This window comes from Thalassophryne amazonica, chromosome 21 (genome assembly GCF_902500255.1).
Source record: "Thalassophryne amazonica chromosome 21, fThaAma1.1, whole genome shotgun sequence".
Taxonomy (NCBI): Eukaryota; Metazoa; Chordata; class Actinopteri; order Batrachoidiformes; family Batrachoididae; genus Thalassophryne; species Thalassophryne amazonica.
The window spans coordinates 32,252,725-32,269,621 of record NC_047123.1 but is presented as its reverse complement, the minus strand read 5'-3'; the positions used below and the strand labels follow the sequence as shown (position 1 = coordinate 32,269,621).

The window sequence follows — 16,897 nt, the reverse complement described above, 5'->3', positions numbered from 1 at the left end:
CAGAATTTTTGGTGCCATTTCCTGCATTTAGGCACTTATTTTAAAACAAATTACACCACAGACAAAAGAAAGTTTATAACCTGTTTTTAGCTGAACTTGTATTGTAAAATCTTGATTGTGATGCTATGACATTATGATAAGTAACAGAGAACATTTGAAATGTCTGTGGCTAAACAAGGGGAACACTCTTGCTGAATCATGGTCTGGTATGAATGTATCTGAGTTACTTGTTGCTGAATAGAGGGTTCAGAAACAGCTGGAATTTTTAGACTTTTGGGATTTATCGTCCTTATAGAGACAAAACTAAAACGATGTTGGTTCTCGCTCTACTTGAAAAAGTCCCTACATAAATTGCTTACATTTTAAATATATATGCACACACATGCACAAATATAAGAGGACTTTATCGTTGATTTGTGTATATAGTCTGTGGTTTATCAACAAGCTGATTGTTAGAATGAATTAAACCCAATAGCAGCCGGGATCAGCAGGAGAAAGTCTTTCTTTTAAACTTCAACATTCCGGTTATATCATTTGTGAAACTAGTCAGGAAGTTGACATGAATACAAATTGTAGACGGGCTGAAAAGGACAAAATTGTTGGTATGGTCCTTTCGACTGACGTAACACTCGTTAATGCATTGTTTCTGAAGGTCAAACTAAGTCTTAGATTCAGTCTGATGCAAAGCTTTATAACATGGTCTTCTTTTACGTTTCTGATGTCAGAATGAATGTTTTGTCAGATCACTTATTGCCCACCCGGTGTTGGACAGAAATGTGAAGGCCATTGTATTTGCTCAATCTGATAGCTCAGACTTATTTCTACTTTTCTTTGTTCAGAATTATAACACAAGCATATCAGAAGCCATACGATTCTAAATACTTTTTGAAACATTTGATTTTGAAAAGCTCCCCCTTGTTTTCCTGCATGTTTTGATTTGGAACTCAACTTTAATATTTATTTTATTCATTTTTCTGCTCATGTGCTTCAACCACGATACAGAATCGTAGAATTTACAGTGTTAATTTTGATTCCTAACAGCATGATTAATCTTATATCACACTTTACAGATGAATACTGGCAGGTGAAAGATGGAATAGGCCAATTTTAGGGAAAAAATTGTTAATACCTTGAAGTGTTATGTTAAAAAAAAACATTTTGAGGCATATTGTCATTGTGAATGAGTTAGGGTGCCCTCTGGTGGTAGAACACTGGATTTGAATTACAAAGATTACAATGCCGGTTTAAAATCAAAAATAATCTTAACCTTACACAATTCAGTTTAAAGTAAGATAGGCAGGTTTTTATTGTCCTAATTGCAATTTAGAGACAAAGCTGAGTGCAGACACATATGAATATGTTAAAGAGAAGCCTGACAAAGATGCATACAGATCCAAAATCTTTAGAAAATAAGGCATACATGCACATATAGTCTTAGACTGCCCAGTGTTTGACAAAGTATGTTTTATTACAGGTTCTCTCCAATACCTGCATTTAATAAAGAAAAACAGCAAAGTGGAAAAGATCCAAAGTAAAACACAACTTTCACAGGAAACAAACACCCTGTGTGTGTTTTCATAAAAAAAAAAAAAAAAAAAAAAAAAACTGCACAGTATCTTAATTTCCATGTTATTTTCCAAACTATCCCACTGTGAGCTGATTCCGCTTAATATCGCTCCTTGCAAAAAAAAAAAATGTAGGAACGTTGACAAAAGGATCAAATGGAGGCAGAAATACTCAGATTTCTCGTTTTAAAGAAAATGACAGGAGTCCCTCTGATGGCAAACTTAAAACAAACCACAACAAAAACTTAAAAGAACACTTTGTCCTCCCACACTCAGCAATTTGACCACAGGAAAAAAAAAAAAAAAAGATTTTTGGAGAGATATTTGAGGGTGCTTATATTTTCTGCTTTAAAACAAAAACAAAAAGGTGGGAGGACAGAATTTTATAGCTCCATGAATTGGGCACAAAAAGAATAACTGATGTTTCAGCCAATTATTTCAGAAACACTGCAGATTTTTGAGGCCGCTCTTGCTTTCAGGTGTAGATTTATTGGCCAGTTTTTATTAAAGTTCCTGGCGTCCACTTGTCATCCATCTCTGGTTGAGGCTCAGTTAAACTCCTACACATCTTCATCTCATCCAACCGCCACGGTTCAGCGGCATGCCAGGTGGAGGAGGGAGGGGCACCTGTGACTGTCCAGGGGGCACTGGGGGAGGAGGCGGGTACCCAGCAGGCAGGCCGATGCCTGGAGGCGGTCCATGACCTGGCGGCATGTGAGGAGGCGGCGGATAGCTGTTGTAGCCTGGCGGTGGATAGGTTGGAGGTAAATTGGGAGGTGGGTAACTGGAGGGGGGAGGAGGAGGAGGGCCTGGGGGTGGTGCTGTGGGTGGGGGATAGACGTGGGGGTGGTATGGTGGCATCGGCGGCGCGTAGCTGGGAGGGATCGGGGTGTAAGAGGGAGCCTCTGTCTTCATCATGGACTGCAGGTTCTGGAAACCCTCCCCAGACATGTAGGAGCTGCTGGTGGACATGATGTAGTTGGAGGGGGGAGGCGGAGGAGGGCGGTGGGGGAGGGGAGGCGGCTGATGGGGAGGCGGTGCGTGTGGGGGAGGCGGTGCAGACTCGCTTCCTGGTTCTGCCTCCGTGGGAGGGGCAGGTGCGGGGGCTTTGCGGTCTGATGGGTGAGAAAACACCGTGTTACAAAACCCCCATCCCAGATGACTTATCTCCCCAACCTCACATAACCTCTCTGTCATCAGGCTGAGCGCACCGCAGACCAAAGCAGCCTTTTCAGAATCACAGGAGGTCTCGGTGCCAGGCTCAGGCACTAATCTGACTGCTCTGGGAAACAGCGTCCAGACATGTTGGTTACATAAGCGGACTGAGAGGACTAAACACTCTATAAGCTCAAGTCCCAGGCAGGGGGTCCTGGCTGCTCAGAACGCACCCGTTTGGTGGCACACATAAGCACAGAGGCGTGTTCAGAGAATGTCAAGAAAAGTACAAAACATCCACCCCGAAACACTTTAATGCGAGAAAGCGGACAACAGCCACAAGTTACTACATTTGAGTCAACACAAAGCTGCATCATTTGGTGTATCAAGTCTGTGCATGTGTGACCGAGTGCATGTGGTCACCCCGCACGTGAGGCTGAGAACAGCAGCTTCCGTGAGTGACAAGAAAAATATATATATTTATAAAAAAAAGAGTCTGATGATACCATCACTTCCTGTGCGTACTCAACAATAAAAGCACTTTAAAATGTAGGCAAGCTAACGCTACGTTATAGCAAGACAACGTGCACGGTCTGCAGATTACATGTGGCACAGTGGGAACATATGCATGGAAAGAAAAGAAAATATTAAAAACCCCTTTATCAGTATTCAAAAAAAAAAAATGCTGAAAATAAATTTATTTACTGTTGAACTTTCACCAATCAAGGTACAAAAAGAATGTTTTCTTTTACCGCAGATCTGAATCTGAAACTTTGCAGCAACATTTTAGTTTTCATTCAAAGCAAAAAAAAAAAAAAAATGCACAAGCAGCCCAATGCTGCAGCTAAAAACAGGGGGAGGAGTTACAGTAGTGCTGCAACAATCAGGCTCACCTGGCGGAGGCTGTGGCGTAGGAAGCGGCGGCATCGGGCTCTCAAGTCGAGGTATCTTTGATCCAACTTGTTCTGTAAATGAGATCAGTCAGCAGGGCGACAGAAACGAGACATTTCAAGGTGTGGACAGCGATTTAGGCGATTTTTTTTTTCTCTGCAACAAGTTACAAAGCAAGCCTGCATGATAAACACCAGTCGTACCTGGAGCCTTTGGTTCATCTTTTGGAGAAGTCTGAAAAAAATGAAGTGAAATTGAATCGAAGTCAACATGTAAACAAATAGTTAATGAATTCAGTTGTGTAGCATCTGCAGACACACAAACTGAGTAAAGCTCTGATTTGGCGACACAAAGTGCCGACTCCACGTACATCTATTAAAAATTAAAATCAAGTTTTTTTTTCTGGCACAAATCTGCCAGTTTGTTTTTTCTGCATGTTAACATTAAGGTGCAGAAGAAGCGAGTGCCCACGTGTGGTCGTTTGGGCTGGCGAGCAGGGCTGCCAACAGGAGGGGAGGTCTTCTTCGGCGGAGGGGGAGGCGGGTTGGGGGCTGGCGGTTGACTCTGTGCTGCTGGAGGAATAGGGAGAGGAGGAGCTGGGAACCGCTCCTTCTCCTGGATCTGTTGAGGGATGGGCTTGTTGCCCTGAGAGTACAGGTCCAGGATCTGGTGGCAAATATCTGAGAGGCAAAGAGAAGTTGAGGAATCAGTGTTTAAAAGGAAATGTTATGACCGGCTTTCTAGGTTCATGACACGCGACAGATCTGCAGCTTTAGTGTGAACTTGTACCTTCTAGCAGCTCAACTGGGACATCCTGGACAAACTGCTCCCACCAGCGGCGCGACGACTGCTTGGCTGTCCATTCCTGGATGTCAAACTTACAGAGACGGCCAGCCAGGTACATGACAGCCACCGCGATGATCTCTGGCTCCCACTGCAGAGACAGCATGGTGCAGAGGCTGGGAGGAACAGAAACCTTAGGGTTACCACCTCAATCTCCACTTTAAACCCTCAAGACTGATTACCAACCACCCAAACAGACCACTCGCCTCTGTCAAATCTCCTGAACTTAGGTGATAGATAGGTATCCTATTTGTTTCCACAGTCCTTGACATTGAGGCACCTGCTGTCTGGCTCACACTAACGTCAGATGTGATGCTTCCTCACAATGCGAGTAGTACATCTCAGAGTCTCCCCAAGTAGCTGCTCACCTGACACAAACTCATTCTAGCCGCACCCAAGATTATTTCTCATACCAAAGACATCCAGTCCTCACTTTATGTCATTGATTAGTCCAAGTCTCACAATCTTACAGTACAGAAACATGATAACCCTCATGATTTGGATCTTCCTTCTTATATAAAGATAGATCCAGCAACCTCATTACCCCATAAGTTCTTTCCAGACTATACTGGACATCAATTGTGGCCCACAGTTACCACAACTCAGCGTTTTCCATGTTTCCTCTAAAGGAATGGATATGATTGCCCTCGCTGGCTGAAAGGATGTTCCAGCCACTTGCCTGCATGAGTCACTTCATCTGGACTGGGGTACCTTCATGCAGTGGAAAACCCCTCAACACCGTCCCATTTGCCATCCTCCTGAGACAAGACCCAAGACCCACTCCTGTGGTTTCTTCTTTTCCAGGGATGAGGATCTAAATAACTTTCTTTCATCCCCTTCATAATACATGCCGCCCTCCAAAAAAGGCAAGAGAATTACCCCAAAAAACTGGAGGACAACCTACACTCACAGACTGACTGTAACGTCAACCTCAGGCTGTACACTCTGAACAGTGTCACATAACTGCTTACCTGTCATTGACAAAAGTCCAGGCCATTTGCAACACTTTACACACTTTATTCTTGTCACCTGTAACAATAAATAAAATTAAAAACCTGTAAACTTCACTAAGTCTGTCTCTCCGACTGTAGGCTTTGGAGGCTCTTTCTTCTCACCTTTGAGCTGCTTGACATAGCGGAGCAGGAACATGTACGGGTGCTCCACCTGCAGGTCAAATTTGATAGTCTGCAGCAAGATTCTTTCCAACACCATCACTTCTTCCTGTTGGCAGAAATGGATGTTTTTCTCCCAATATCCATTGTAAAGCATGTTGCAAGCAGTACAATTTAAAGCTAGCACACATCTATAACTATAATCTATCAATGAGATAGCCCATCTCATCTCCAAATAAGAGAGCTTTCCCTAAGCAATATTTTCTCAGGTTACATGAAAGATATTGTGCAAAATGTCACTGAACAGGTGAAATCCTGGAGTTAAATATTAATACTACACTGAAGGAACAAGCAAGCACCATGCTTCTTCTGATGAAGCACTGAAGAGACAACAGCATTCGCCACATGGCTTCATACACCCCCCACCTCTCCACATGCATAAGCCAAGTTATATTTTGTCTTTAAACACCCACTGTGTCAAGACAACAGGGTGATGAATGCTGCACCTTTGGGTCATCTCCAAACTGGGCATACTGCACATCATTTAGTAAAATGCGAGCCGTTTTGATGATGTCTTTACACTTCTTTGGGGTTTCCTCCACTTTGCCAGCCAGGAAAAGGCAGCAAGCGCCTGTCACCTGTTCAAAAGCAAACCGGAACATTAACTGCACAATTCTAGCACACTTCCAGTAAAAGACCCACGAAAGGCTCATCATCAACTGAACGTACATATCTGGGAAACTGCTTGAAGGAGTGGAACATGTAGAAGCGATGGAAATATATGATGCCAGTTGCCAGTGTATCGTAATGTCTAAAGGACAGTCAAGGAAATTTTGAAAAGCATTCAGTTATTTGGACATAAATGTCTTCTGTTATCAGCATCAGTGTGAAACGAATCCAAGTCAGATGTTTGACAGCTACAATTATTAGAACATCCAGGAACATATGTTACCGCTAAACAGTTCATGTGTAGAGTTTACTAACAAATTCTCAACATATCCAGCATTAGTACAATAACATGCATCTTAAAACATTTTTCTGTTAAGCAGTAATCAGACCTTATCACTGGTCTTGGATGGCAACCACCCAGAAAATTCAATAACATCCAAATCTTTTAAAGATACAGGCCAAGTCGGGTTCCCACATCAAATATGAAGCGTGCACCCTCTCTCCGATACCGAGCTTCTGTACCAGGGTCCAAGCCCTCAGACTGAGATGGGGTGTTGGCCAAGTCCTTCTTGTCCCAGTACCAGCATGGCTTGATGTGGTCCAAAATGGCTTGGCCAGCCATTGACAAGTTCTCCTTGGCATCCTTCATTGGCTGAGGAGAGGCCACACTGGATGGACCCGCTGCACTAGACTGTTATAGGGCACAAAAAAATTACACACAAATATATGAGTTGAATCATTTTACCTTTAAGGTGTGATGAGGGAATGCCTCAGAAAATGCACTTCCCACTTAACAAGGGGCCCTTAAAATTGAACTTATTGCAGATAGATTATGACAGCATGTCATCACAGTCTTGTGACCAGTGCCAGAAAAAAAACATAAAAATGGCTTCACACAATTGGGAGAGAAGCTGCTCCATCTAGCACTAAATGAAGGTAGCCCAAATCTATCATGACGGTTGCTCCTCGTGTTTGATAGAAGACATGCTGTTGAGTCACATTATACCTCTGCTAGTCTAGTGCTAAGGAATATTTTGACTGTTTTAATTGGATCAGAAAGATATTTATGTCAGCATTACAGAGCTGAAACAGACATTTGGACCACACCAAATGTGAATTACTCATGCAGATCTCATAATAGCCCCCACAATAAGAGTTTAATAATTTTAAGAACCACTGTTAAACTAACCAACATCATGGTTCATGTACAACCTCAATTTTTGAGCTTGAAAGACGTCAAGCTTTGATGGCACATTGTTATAAGACTTTATTGATCTCACAGTGGAGAAATTGACATGTTACATCAGCTCTTAAAAACACACAAGATGGGTGCGAGTAGAGGAAAGTGTGCATCAAACATCAAACATTCTTTACCTAGAGATAATCATGGTAAATGCTTATTGGATGCCGTGCTGTCAAAATGAATATAGTGCCATATCAATCAAGCACTTGCTAAGAAAAACTGGTCCATTGTAAAAAATCACGGTGCCAGGTCACACGTATTTGATCATAGCGTTGTCATAGTAGTAGTGTTTGATCGTCCACATTAAAATATGTTAAGCCATGTAAATTCACGTTTAAAATCTTGCATGCATGCATTTTAAGCCCATTACCTACCTGTTTTACGGTTCTAAGGCACGCAGTGCATTGTGGGAGGCAACACCAGGTTCTCCTTTCTGGTTCAGTTGTTTCCCTCAGCATCAAGTAAATCAAGAATTTGCTTATGAAGAATTATTTCCTTTTGTCACAATTGTTAGTACAACTTGTGACGTTTTTTTTTGGGGGGGGGGGGGTGGGAATGGGGAGCAACATTGAACTGCGGAAATGCCACAAGACTGTTTTCAAAGACGTACTAAACAACACTTTATTTTACCCTTCGGGTTTGGTTTCTAAGGCGCGCAGTGCATTGTGGGAGGCAAGTTATCACTTTTTGCACATGGGAAAAAAAAAAGATGTGATGTGAAACAAACCACGATCAGATAAGACCGAGTGAACACCGAATACAAAGATACGTTAAAACCATAAAAGTCTTTTTAAAAGAAAGTTGAGACTTAACTGTGGTTAGCCGCTGTGGCTAATGCTAACCAGCAAACTTGCAGTAGCTTAAAGCTAACAGAGCCGCTAACTAGTATAAGGTCCACTCAGTACTAACGTCTATTACCGAAAAGAAATACCACACTTACCTTTAACATGTGGCTTCCGGAATAATTGACTCAGTAAAAATAAGTCATTATCATCCGCAGTAAATTAACAAATTATCAACAATAGTCTCCAGTGTGAAGCACATAAAATAGGACCACCATTACGGTGCGCGTCACACGTGACGTAATTGCAAGTACGGAGTCACGTATGACGTGACGGAAAATGTTCGAAACGCGTATTTTATTTAAAAAAAAAAGTGAGAACGTAATTGCGAAAAAAAAAATTAATCTTTTTGTGGACATTTAACTGTTAAAATTAGGGATGAAACGTTGAACCAGCTTCGAAACATTTGAAACAATCGCAGCTGAGAAACGTTTTGAAACCTATCCAATCTGGATGTCAGTGCGCACCCTACTGCCGCAACTGTGTACTGCATCTATTAGAATTTCTTATTTATTTATTCATTTTTTTTTATATATAATCAGGACGCAGTGATTAATCAACCTTTTTCACTGCTAAGTATATTCACAAATGCAAATTAAAAATTGCTTTTATTGTTGTTTTCCATTCGCCTGCCGCCGTTTTGTTTGGGGTGCATAAAACATTATGGACATAAGGACACAAAAACATTTAAAATTATCAACATTCATAAGCTAGCGAAGCCTTGCTATTTTGCAGCTTCCGTTTTAGTGTTGTTTTATTAATTGTATATTGAATATTTCACGTTTTTTATTTTGTTTGTCAGCCGATTTCTTCTGAGGAACAATGAAAAACAAGAGTTACTAATGTCAAGATTTTTTTTCTATAACTTAGTTTTATAAGTGTGGTATTTTTTTTTTTTCATGGATAAAGATCCATTCATGTTTTGCTTCATCCCCCCGTCCCCCTTTTCAAAAATAATGTATTTGTTATTTATGTCCGCTAGAGGGAGCTCATGGCCTTTGGCAGCCAGAGATGAATCTCTGACCTCACAGCACGTGCACGGTGCAACTTTGCATTCATTGCATTTTTCTAAACGACAGCTTCAAAGTATCTACTACATGAAGAATATATATATATATATATATATATATATATATGAACAGCATTTGCGAAAATTACATTGTCATTTTTAAAGCTGTGTGCTTTATGATGCATCAAAAATCATATGATGAATATTCATAGAAACTTGCAAAATAGAGAATTAACGCAGTCATTTGTGCATAACTATGAAAACAAGTGGGCAAATTAAATCATAAAAGGAAATAATATACCAGCTTGTTGTGACTCAATAAATCAAAGCCAGCAAAAAAAAAAAAAAAAATTAAATGAACTAAATAAATAATAATAAAAAATAAGTAAAATAAAAAGCTATGTTGTATGGATTTAAATATGAAAAAAGAAGTTTAAAATATGTAAGTATTAAGTGTTTCTGATATCAACAGGAGGCATCTTTTGACATTTTTGAACCTCGTTTCAAAGAAAGAAGATACACAGCTTTTGGGTGAGTGCCTGTAAATCAACCTTTTCAAATTCAGTCAGAATCTGAGAATAAAATAGCCTGACACGAGAATGACACAAACAACAGCATAAATCTTTTGTGTAACATCTTTGCGTCACAAAATGGGATGTTTTTCTCACTTGCAAAACAATAATGTCATCATCTGTCAGTCATGTCTGCACACACCAACCACAGCAGCTCTTCAATAATATAAACCTGTACTTAAAAAAAATAATATTAAACATTACCTAATGAGGCACAATTCAGCAAATCACATTCAGATTATTGGAAATTAAGATGTTCATAATCTGTTACCTTCAAACACATAAACTCAGGAAAACACAAATTTATTTTACTCGCAAATTTGGCCCGTGGGATTGAAGACAACAAAGGCTATGACAATCTATTTGACCCCAGTTATTGTGACCTAAAGAGAACAAGACCAAATGGCCCAAGTGGCCCAAAAGACTGACCTATGGCTGTCTCTGACCTTTGCCTAAATCAATTCTTTAAGGGCAATGTCGGGGTCAGCCTTTGTTGACATATCACGTTTGGCAGAAATCAGCAAAAGGCAGGTCAATAAACAGATAGCCAGACATGACCTTGACCCCAATGACTGACCTTTGGTGAATTTTTAACCTTGCCTGGGCAATTTCGGAACCAACCTCCATAGTTCTGCCAAGTTTGGTATAAAATGGAGTGAAAAATAAAATTTTTGACATTCAACCCCAATGACCTTGACACCAGTGACAGACCTTTGCTAAATTTGATCTTGCCTGGGGCACTGTTGAACCCATCTCCATCTCCATGTGCATACGTGTGCCAAGTTTGATAGACACTGGCATGAAAAAAGTTTGATCTTTGAACCCAGTGAGTTAACCTTTGCCAGAACAAACCCCATGAACTGTAATTCTGGGGTTGACTGTTAACCGCATAACAAGTTTGGTGGGAATCAAAGGACCTGGGAGGAGACGGGGAGTAAACAGTCGGACAAACATGACTTAAATTATAGTCTGATGTGAAGAGGATAGAAGTGGGCATTTGCAGGTACAGTATGTGTGATTTAGGGGTGTTTATTAGCAATAATGGAATATAGCATTCATAGCCATCTGTTTATTAGTGTATAATTAATGACTTGCAACAGTGAGTCTGTGTGTTCTCACGAGCTTACAATGAGCCCTCCGTCTCTCCATGGGAGTGGGTCCCCTCATTGGGGCCGCCATGTTGCACCACCATGTTGATGCAATAGCCCAAAAGGGACAGACTTATGGTGAATTTCATTTGTACTTGAAGGTCCAAATTTCACAGTTATGCCCTGAGGAACACCCCTTGAAGGCGGAATTTCGACTTGTCAACTCATTCAAACCCCATATACCCAGAGTTCACAATCCAAGATGGCTGCCCATAGTACTTCTGTCTTTCTTGTGTCCAATTTAATAAATCAGGCACACAGTACTGTCCCACTGCTGTCTATGGACATGTTTCTGCAATATTATTACATGTGAAATACGTAATATGTTGTTTCATCAACTACATGATTCATTGGACTAGAAGGAGAGAGCATATCTCACCCATATTGGCCTCTCTTCATTGGCTTCCTGTTAATTCTAGAATAGAATTTAAAATTCTTCTTCTTACTTATAAGGTTTTGAATAATCAGATCCCATCTTATCTTAGGGACCTCATAGTACCATATCACCCCAATAGAGCGCTTCGCTCTCAGACTGCAGGCTTACTTGTAGTTCCTAGGGTTTGTAAGAGTAGAATGGGAGGCAGAGCCTTCAGCTTTCAGGCTCCTCTCCTGTGGAACCAGCTCCCAATTCAGATCAGGGAGACAGACACCCTCTCTACTTTTAACATTAGGCTTAAAACTTTCCTTTTTGCTAAAGCTTATAGTTAGGGCTGGATCCCTGAACCATCCCTTAGTTATGCTGCTATAGACTTAGACTGCTGGGGGGTTCCCATGATGTACTGAGTGTTTCTTTCTCTTTTTGCTCTGTATGCACCACTCTGCATTTAATCATTAGTGATTGATCTCTGCTCCCCTCCACAGCATGTCTTTTTCCTGGTTCTCTCCCTCAGCCCCAACCAGTCCCAGCAGAAGACTGCCCCTCCCTGAGCCTGGTTCTGCTGGAGGTTTCTTCCTGTTAAAAGGGAGTTTTTCCTTCCCACTGTTGCCAAGTGCTTGCTCACAGGGGGTCGATTTGACCGTTGGGGTTTTTCCGTAATTATTGTATGGCCTTGCCTTACAATATAAAGCACCTTGGGGCAACTGTTTGTTGTGATTTGGTGCTATATAAATAAAATTGATTTGATTTGATTTGATTGGATGAACTCAGTTCAATTAAGGGTAAGATTTCCATCTAATGAATATATGTAGTCCCAACTGTATTAAATTAAATTATCTTGCATAGATGTACTTTATTTGAGTTGAGGCTACATATATTTATTACACGGAAATCCTGCACATAAATGAATTGAGTTCATCCAATGCATTACTTTTTTGAGTGTGGCTAACCTGGAAATGCTTTGGGGTGACTTGTGTTGTGATTTGGCACAATATAAATAACTTTAATTGAAGATGTTGTTAACAACGACTGTCTACACTTGGGTGATTCTTAGACTACGGGCACTTATTATGTCCTTTGATCATATTGTATGGAAAACAGAAAAAAAGGGGAAATTTCACACTTTTATAGTTATCTTTACAATGAAAGTGTGTTAGGAAATTTGTTCTAGTAGTCTATGATGACTTTTTCACCTTTTTTCAGCATCGTTATATGCAAATATTGCCGTTTTGTGCTTGTCCCACACCCAGACTTTTGATCTTCAATGATAAAAATGAATGGTAAAGAAACGTTTTTTCTAATGTTTTAAAATATCTCTGAATAAAATATCAGTAAAATAATCAAAACATAATTGGGGTATTCAATGTCATACAACTGTTGTGATTTTTTTTAAACAAAATGTAGTTGTCCCACAGTATTGCCGTAATTTCCACCACAACACTGTAATGTCCCTTTAAACAGTTTGTATGAAAGATTGTTTGGGTAGTTTCTATGGAGATAAACAGTGACATCAGAGCACATATATATAGTGCCAAATCACAACAAACAGTTGCCCCAAGGCGTTTTATATTGTAAGGCAATGGTGTGGTGGAAATTACATTTACAAGGCCAATAGTGCCCGTAGTTAAAGAATCACCCACTTACTGTTATTACTGAATGTCATTTCTGCACTGTCTGTTGCTTTCCATGAGGTCTCTTTGGTGGACCATACATTTCTGTACCCCAAAACTTTGTGACTTTCGGAGCTGTGTGGAAAATGGAACGCATTTACCTCGATTGTGATGTCACCCCCAGTTGCAACTTACAATTTCCAAGGTAAATGGAACACAGCTTTACTCCACTTGATGCATTTTGCAGCACGGCCAGAAGACTGAAGGGAAGAAGAACAATCGGTGGTTTCTCCCCTACATGCTGTCCACTGATTCAAACAGAACCCTCACTTTTTTGGTTCTGATTAGTTGACCAGCTGCTGGTACAAAAGTCCCAGTCTGCCCAGGTCAAAATGTTTATCCCAGCACATGCTGGGTTCCTTTGTAGGTTCCGCCCTGCGGCATGTTCGAGTATGTCCCACTTAGTGATGGCACTCGCCCTGCAAGATGCATGTCTCCTCAGAGGAAACCCTTTGGACTTCAAACCCATCCTGTATCCACACTGCTGGGTTTTGGCTGCACGCTGGCCCCGTGCAAGCCATCTTAAACTGCCTGCGCCCGGAGCCAGCAGATACAAGCTATAATGGAGACATTGATGTATTATTGAGAAACCCATGGGTGAGGATCAAGGAACCGCTTGGAGCCAGCGCAGACTGCAATGTTTCCTTTCAACGTGTCCGTGACTGCTGTCATTATCTTGGCCCCAATGCAAGAAAAATAAATAACAATAAAAAAGTCACGTTTCATGTGCCATCACATCGTGAATTGATGTGCTCCAGTCACAGCAATACGCTTGACACCATTCTCGGCTCGTCTGTGAACGATCACTGTTATGTTGCTTCCATGAGGAGTCTGCTGCGGTTATGTCGACTTGAGCCAGAGCCGAGATGACATTTCATTTATATAAATAATTACTGTCCTGAAAGTCCCCGAGGCCTGCCCTGAAGCAATCAAACTTCTAATGCTCTTAAAATTGCCCACCATGTTTTATTAACGGGCCTACTATACAATGTATCGCGTCAGCCGCACATCAGCAGCGCTGACTTCAAATTTGGGTTTCCGACTCGATGCGTTTCAAACAGGTGAGGGTAAAAAAAAAAAAAACAGAGCATTCTCAGTTGAGCTCCATCGGCCTGCAAAGCACTTATCTGTGCGCACAGTGATCTAAATTACCACAATGAATTATGTGTGGAATGATTACCCATTAGTGCCATTAATTGCCTCTGAGTGAACCCGAACCACTCTTCAAGGACTCTCACATTCTGAATTAAATCACAGGCTTGTAGTTCATTCTGAAAACAGGAACAGACATACAGTGGTTCCACTCTGGCACGGGTCTACATGACTCCCCTGTTTGACTTGTTCCCTTTCCAGGATGAATCCTGATGGCTGAGATTGCCTTAAAATTTCACACACTGAGATGTTTTAACGTTTCTTTGCTTCAGAATCTATCCATCCTGATCTGGATCCAGACCAGCAGGTTCATGTTAGAACCCGCTTATTCCAGACCTACTGGAGACTCGTGAGTTGGCAGCATCGACTGGACATCGCTGTCCTACATCAGATTCACATTTAGGGATAAATTGTATCAAAACATAAAGACACCTCATCTAATTTGGAGATAATCCAGATATTCAAACTGGATCAGCACTGGTATTGGCCTGGGTGGCCCAGACTCTTGAAATAGCTGCTACATATGCTACTGTTATGGCTGCTATGGATAACTGGATCTGCTATACCACAGTTCACTGAACTTGATCCATTTAATTGAACAAAACTTAACTGGACCACTAGTGGGGCTTTACATATTTTATGCTCTAGACACTGTATACAGGGGTGAGTCTTAGACTACGGGCACTTATTATGTCCTTTAATCATATTGTATGGAAAACAGAAAAAAGGGGAAATTTCACACTTTTATAGTTATATTTACAATGAAAGTGTGTTAGGAAATTTGTTCTAGTAGTCTATGATGACTTTTTCACCTTTTTTCAGCATCGTTATATGCAAATATTGCCGTTTTGTGCTTGTCCCACACCCAGACTTTTGATCTTCAATGATAAAAATGAATGGTAAAGAAACGTTTTTTCTAATGTTTTAAAATATCTCTGAATAAAATATCAGTAAAATAATCAAAACATAATTGGGGTATTCCATGTCATACAACTGTTGTGATTTTTTTAAACAAAATGTAGTTGTCCCACACTATTGCCGTAATTTCCACCACAACACTGTAATGTCCCTTTAAACAGTTTGTATGAAAGATTGTTTGGGTAGTTTCTATGGAGATAAACAGTGACATCAGAGCACATATATATATAGTGCCAAATTACAACAAACAGTTACCCCAAGGCGCTTTATATTGTAAGGCAATGGTGTGGTGGAAATTACATTTACAAGGCCAATAGTGCCCGTAGTTAAAGAATCACCCACGGCTGGACCTGCCCTAATCTGGCGCTGGTGCTATGGTTTGCCTGATACACAACACCACGGAACGGCCTTGGGGCCTGGATAGTAACCACCCAGTTAGACAACCGCCCATTGTTTGCCTATATATAGAGGCATAAATGGACCAGTTGCATCTATATAAATAAAAATTGCTTTATATGGTCCAACAGTTGATACCCATAAGCTTTTGTGATGTCATAATGGAGTTTTGTTTTTAAAGTAAAACTTGCAAAGTTGAACTTCTGAAAATCTTGCCATGATTAGACAAGACCATGATCGCAGTTCATCACGGACCCGGACCCCCCCTCACCCCGGATCCTTACAGGGTATCCAAGGTGTGAACAAGGTTTCAAACCGTGACCTTCCCAGACACATATCTGTGAAAATGAGAACCCTGCTTTTTCACCTTTACCTGACAGCGAGAAGGAAATGGGTTCAGTTCCTTTCTATGTGCAAATGGACTGAACTTCAATCTGATCTGAAATCTCTCAGCACACCAAACATCATGAAAATATTTGTGCAGTTTTATGAAATATCCCACCAACTAACAGACAGAAAACCTTGTCGGCGGTAAAAAAAAAAAAAAAAAAGCCACGTGAAGGCATTCACCTGCCTTCTGACTGTGCCAACAGAGGGTACTGTTGTCTCACATCATGTTTAAATTATCACCAAAAAAAACGCAACCTTCTGTTTTTCCTTCAGCGCCACCACACACACACACACACACACACACACACACACACACACACACACACACACACACACACACACACACACACACACACACACACACACACACACACACACACACAATCAGGTAAAAATGCTTCACAGCCTGAATTAAGATGAGACTTTGCACATGAGTGACCAACATTTATCTGCTGCGGATGATCGTGATGCTCCAGGATTTATAAAAAAAAAAAAAAAAAAAAAAAAAAATCCAAAAACGCTCAACTCTGCGCAGCTGACCTGTCGGCATTTTTAACACCAAAGGGGGTAAAGTTGCACAGAGCCAAAAATAAAAGTGATGCACAGAATAAAAAGCATAAAAGAGTGATTTTTTTTTGTTTGTTTTCTTGTGTGCAGGAGCGTCAGTTCAGCTCTCCCTGCGCGTCCGCCGCCTTCACCGGCTGTGCGCGCAAAGCGTCCACGGACGCAGTTCGACTTGAATCCCATTCGTCTCCCACAGAGGCAGCCACGACCGACCGCACGCAGAAACACAAACAGCTCGTAAAGGCGAGTGCACTTTTTTTTTTTTTTTTTTTGGAGGGGTGTCTTCCCAAACAGACGTTTTCTTCGTGCGTCAGAGAAGTAGCCGCGCTGAAGGAAACATTGGACCGAAGGAGGAGGAGGAGGTGTCTTGTCCGCCCGCCTG

At 41.1% G+C, this 16,897-nt stretch overlaps 1 protein-coding gene across 2 annotated transcripts; it reads right to left on the bottom strand.

The window, feature by feature from the left end:
* Window positions 1-1,276: 1,276 nt before the first annotated feature.
* Window positions 1,277-8,569, bottom strand: ccnk (cyclin K). Of its 2 annotated transcripts, none has more exons than XM_034162628.1 (11): window positions 8,419-8,569; window positions 6,691-6,926; window positions 6,296-6,377; window positions 6,040-6,204; window positions 5,570-5,675; window positions 5,426-5,483; window positions 4,401-4,570; window positions 4,083-4,291; window positions 3,815-3,845; window positions 3,614-3,685; window positions 1,277-2,680 (listed from the first exon to the last, which is right to left on the bottom strand). In XM_034162628.1, the coding sequence occupies exons 1-11, from the start codon at window positions 8,425-8,427 to the stop codon at window positions 2,136-2,138; spliced, it is 1,683 nt and encodes a 560-aa protein (XP_034018519.1). In that variant the 5' UTR covers window positions 8,428-8,569; the 3' UTR covers window positions 1,277-2,135. The 2 variants fall into 2 exon arrangements, with proteins under 2 accessions (XP_034018519.1, XP_034018520.1); XM_034162629.1 differs by having other exon boundaries at window positions 6,073-6,204.
* Window positions 8,570-16,897: the final 8,328 nt, after the last annotated feature.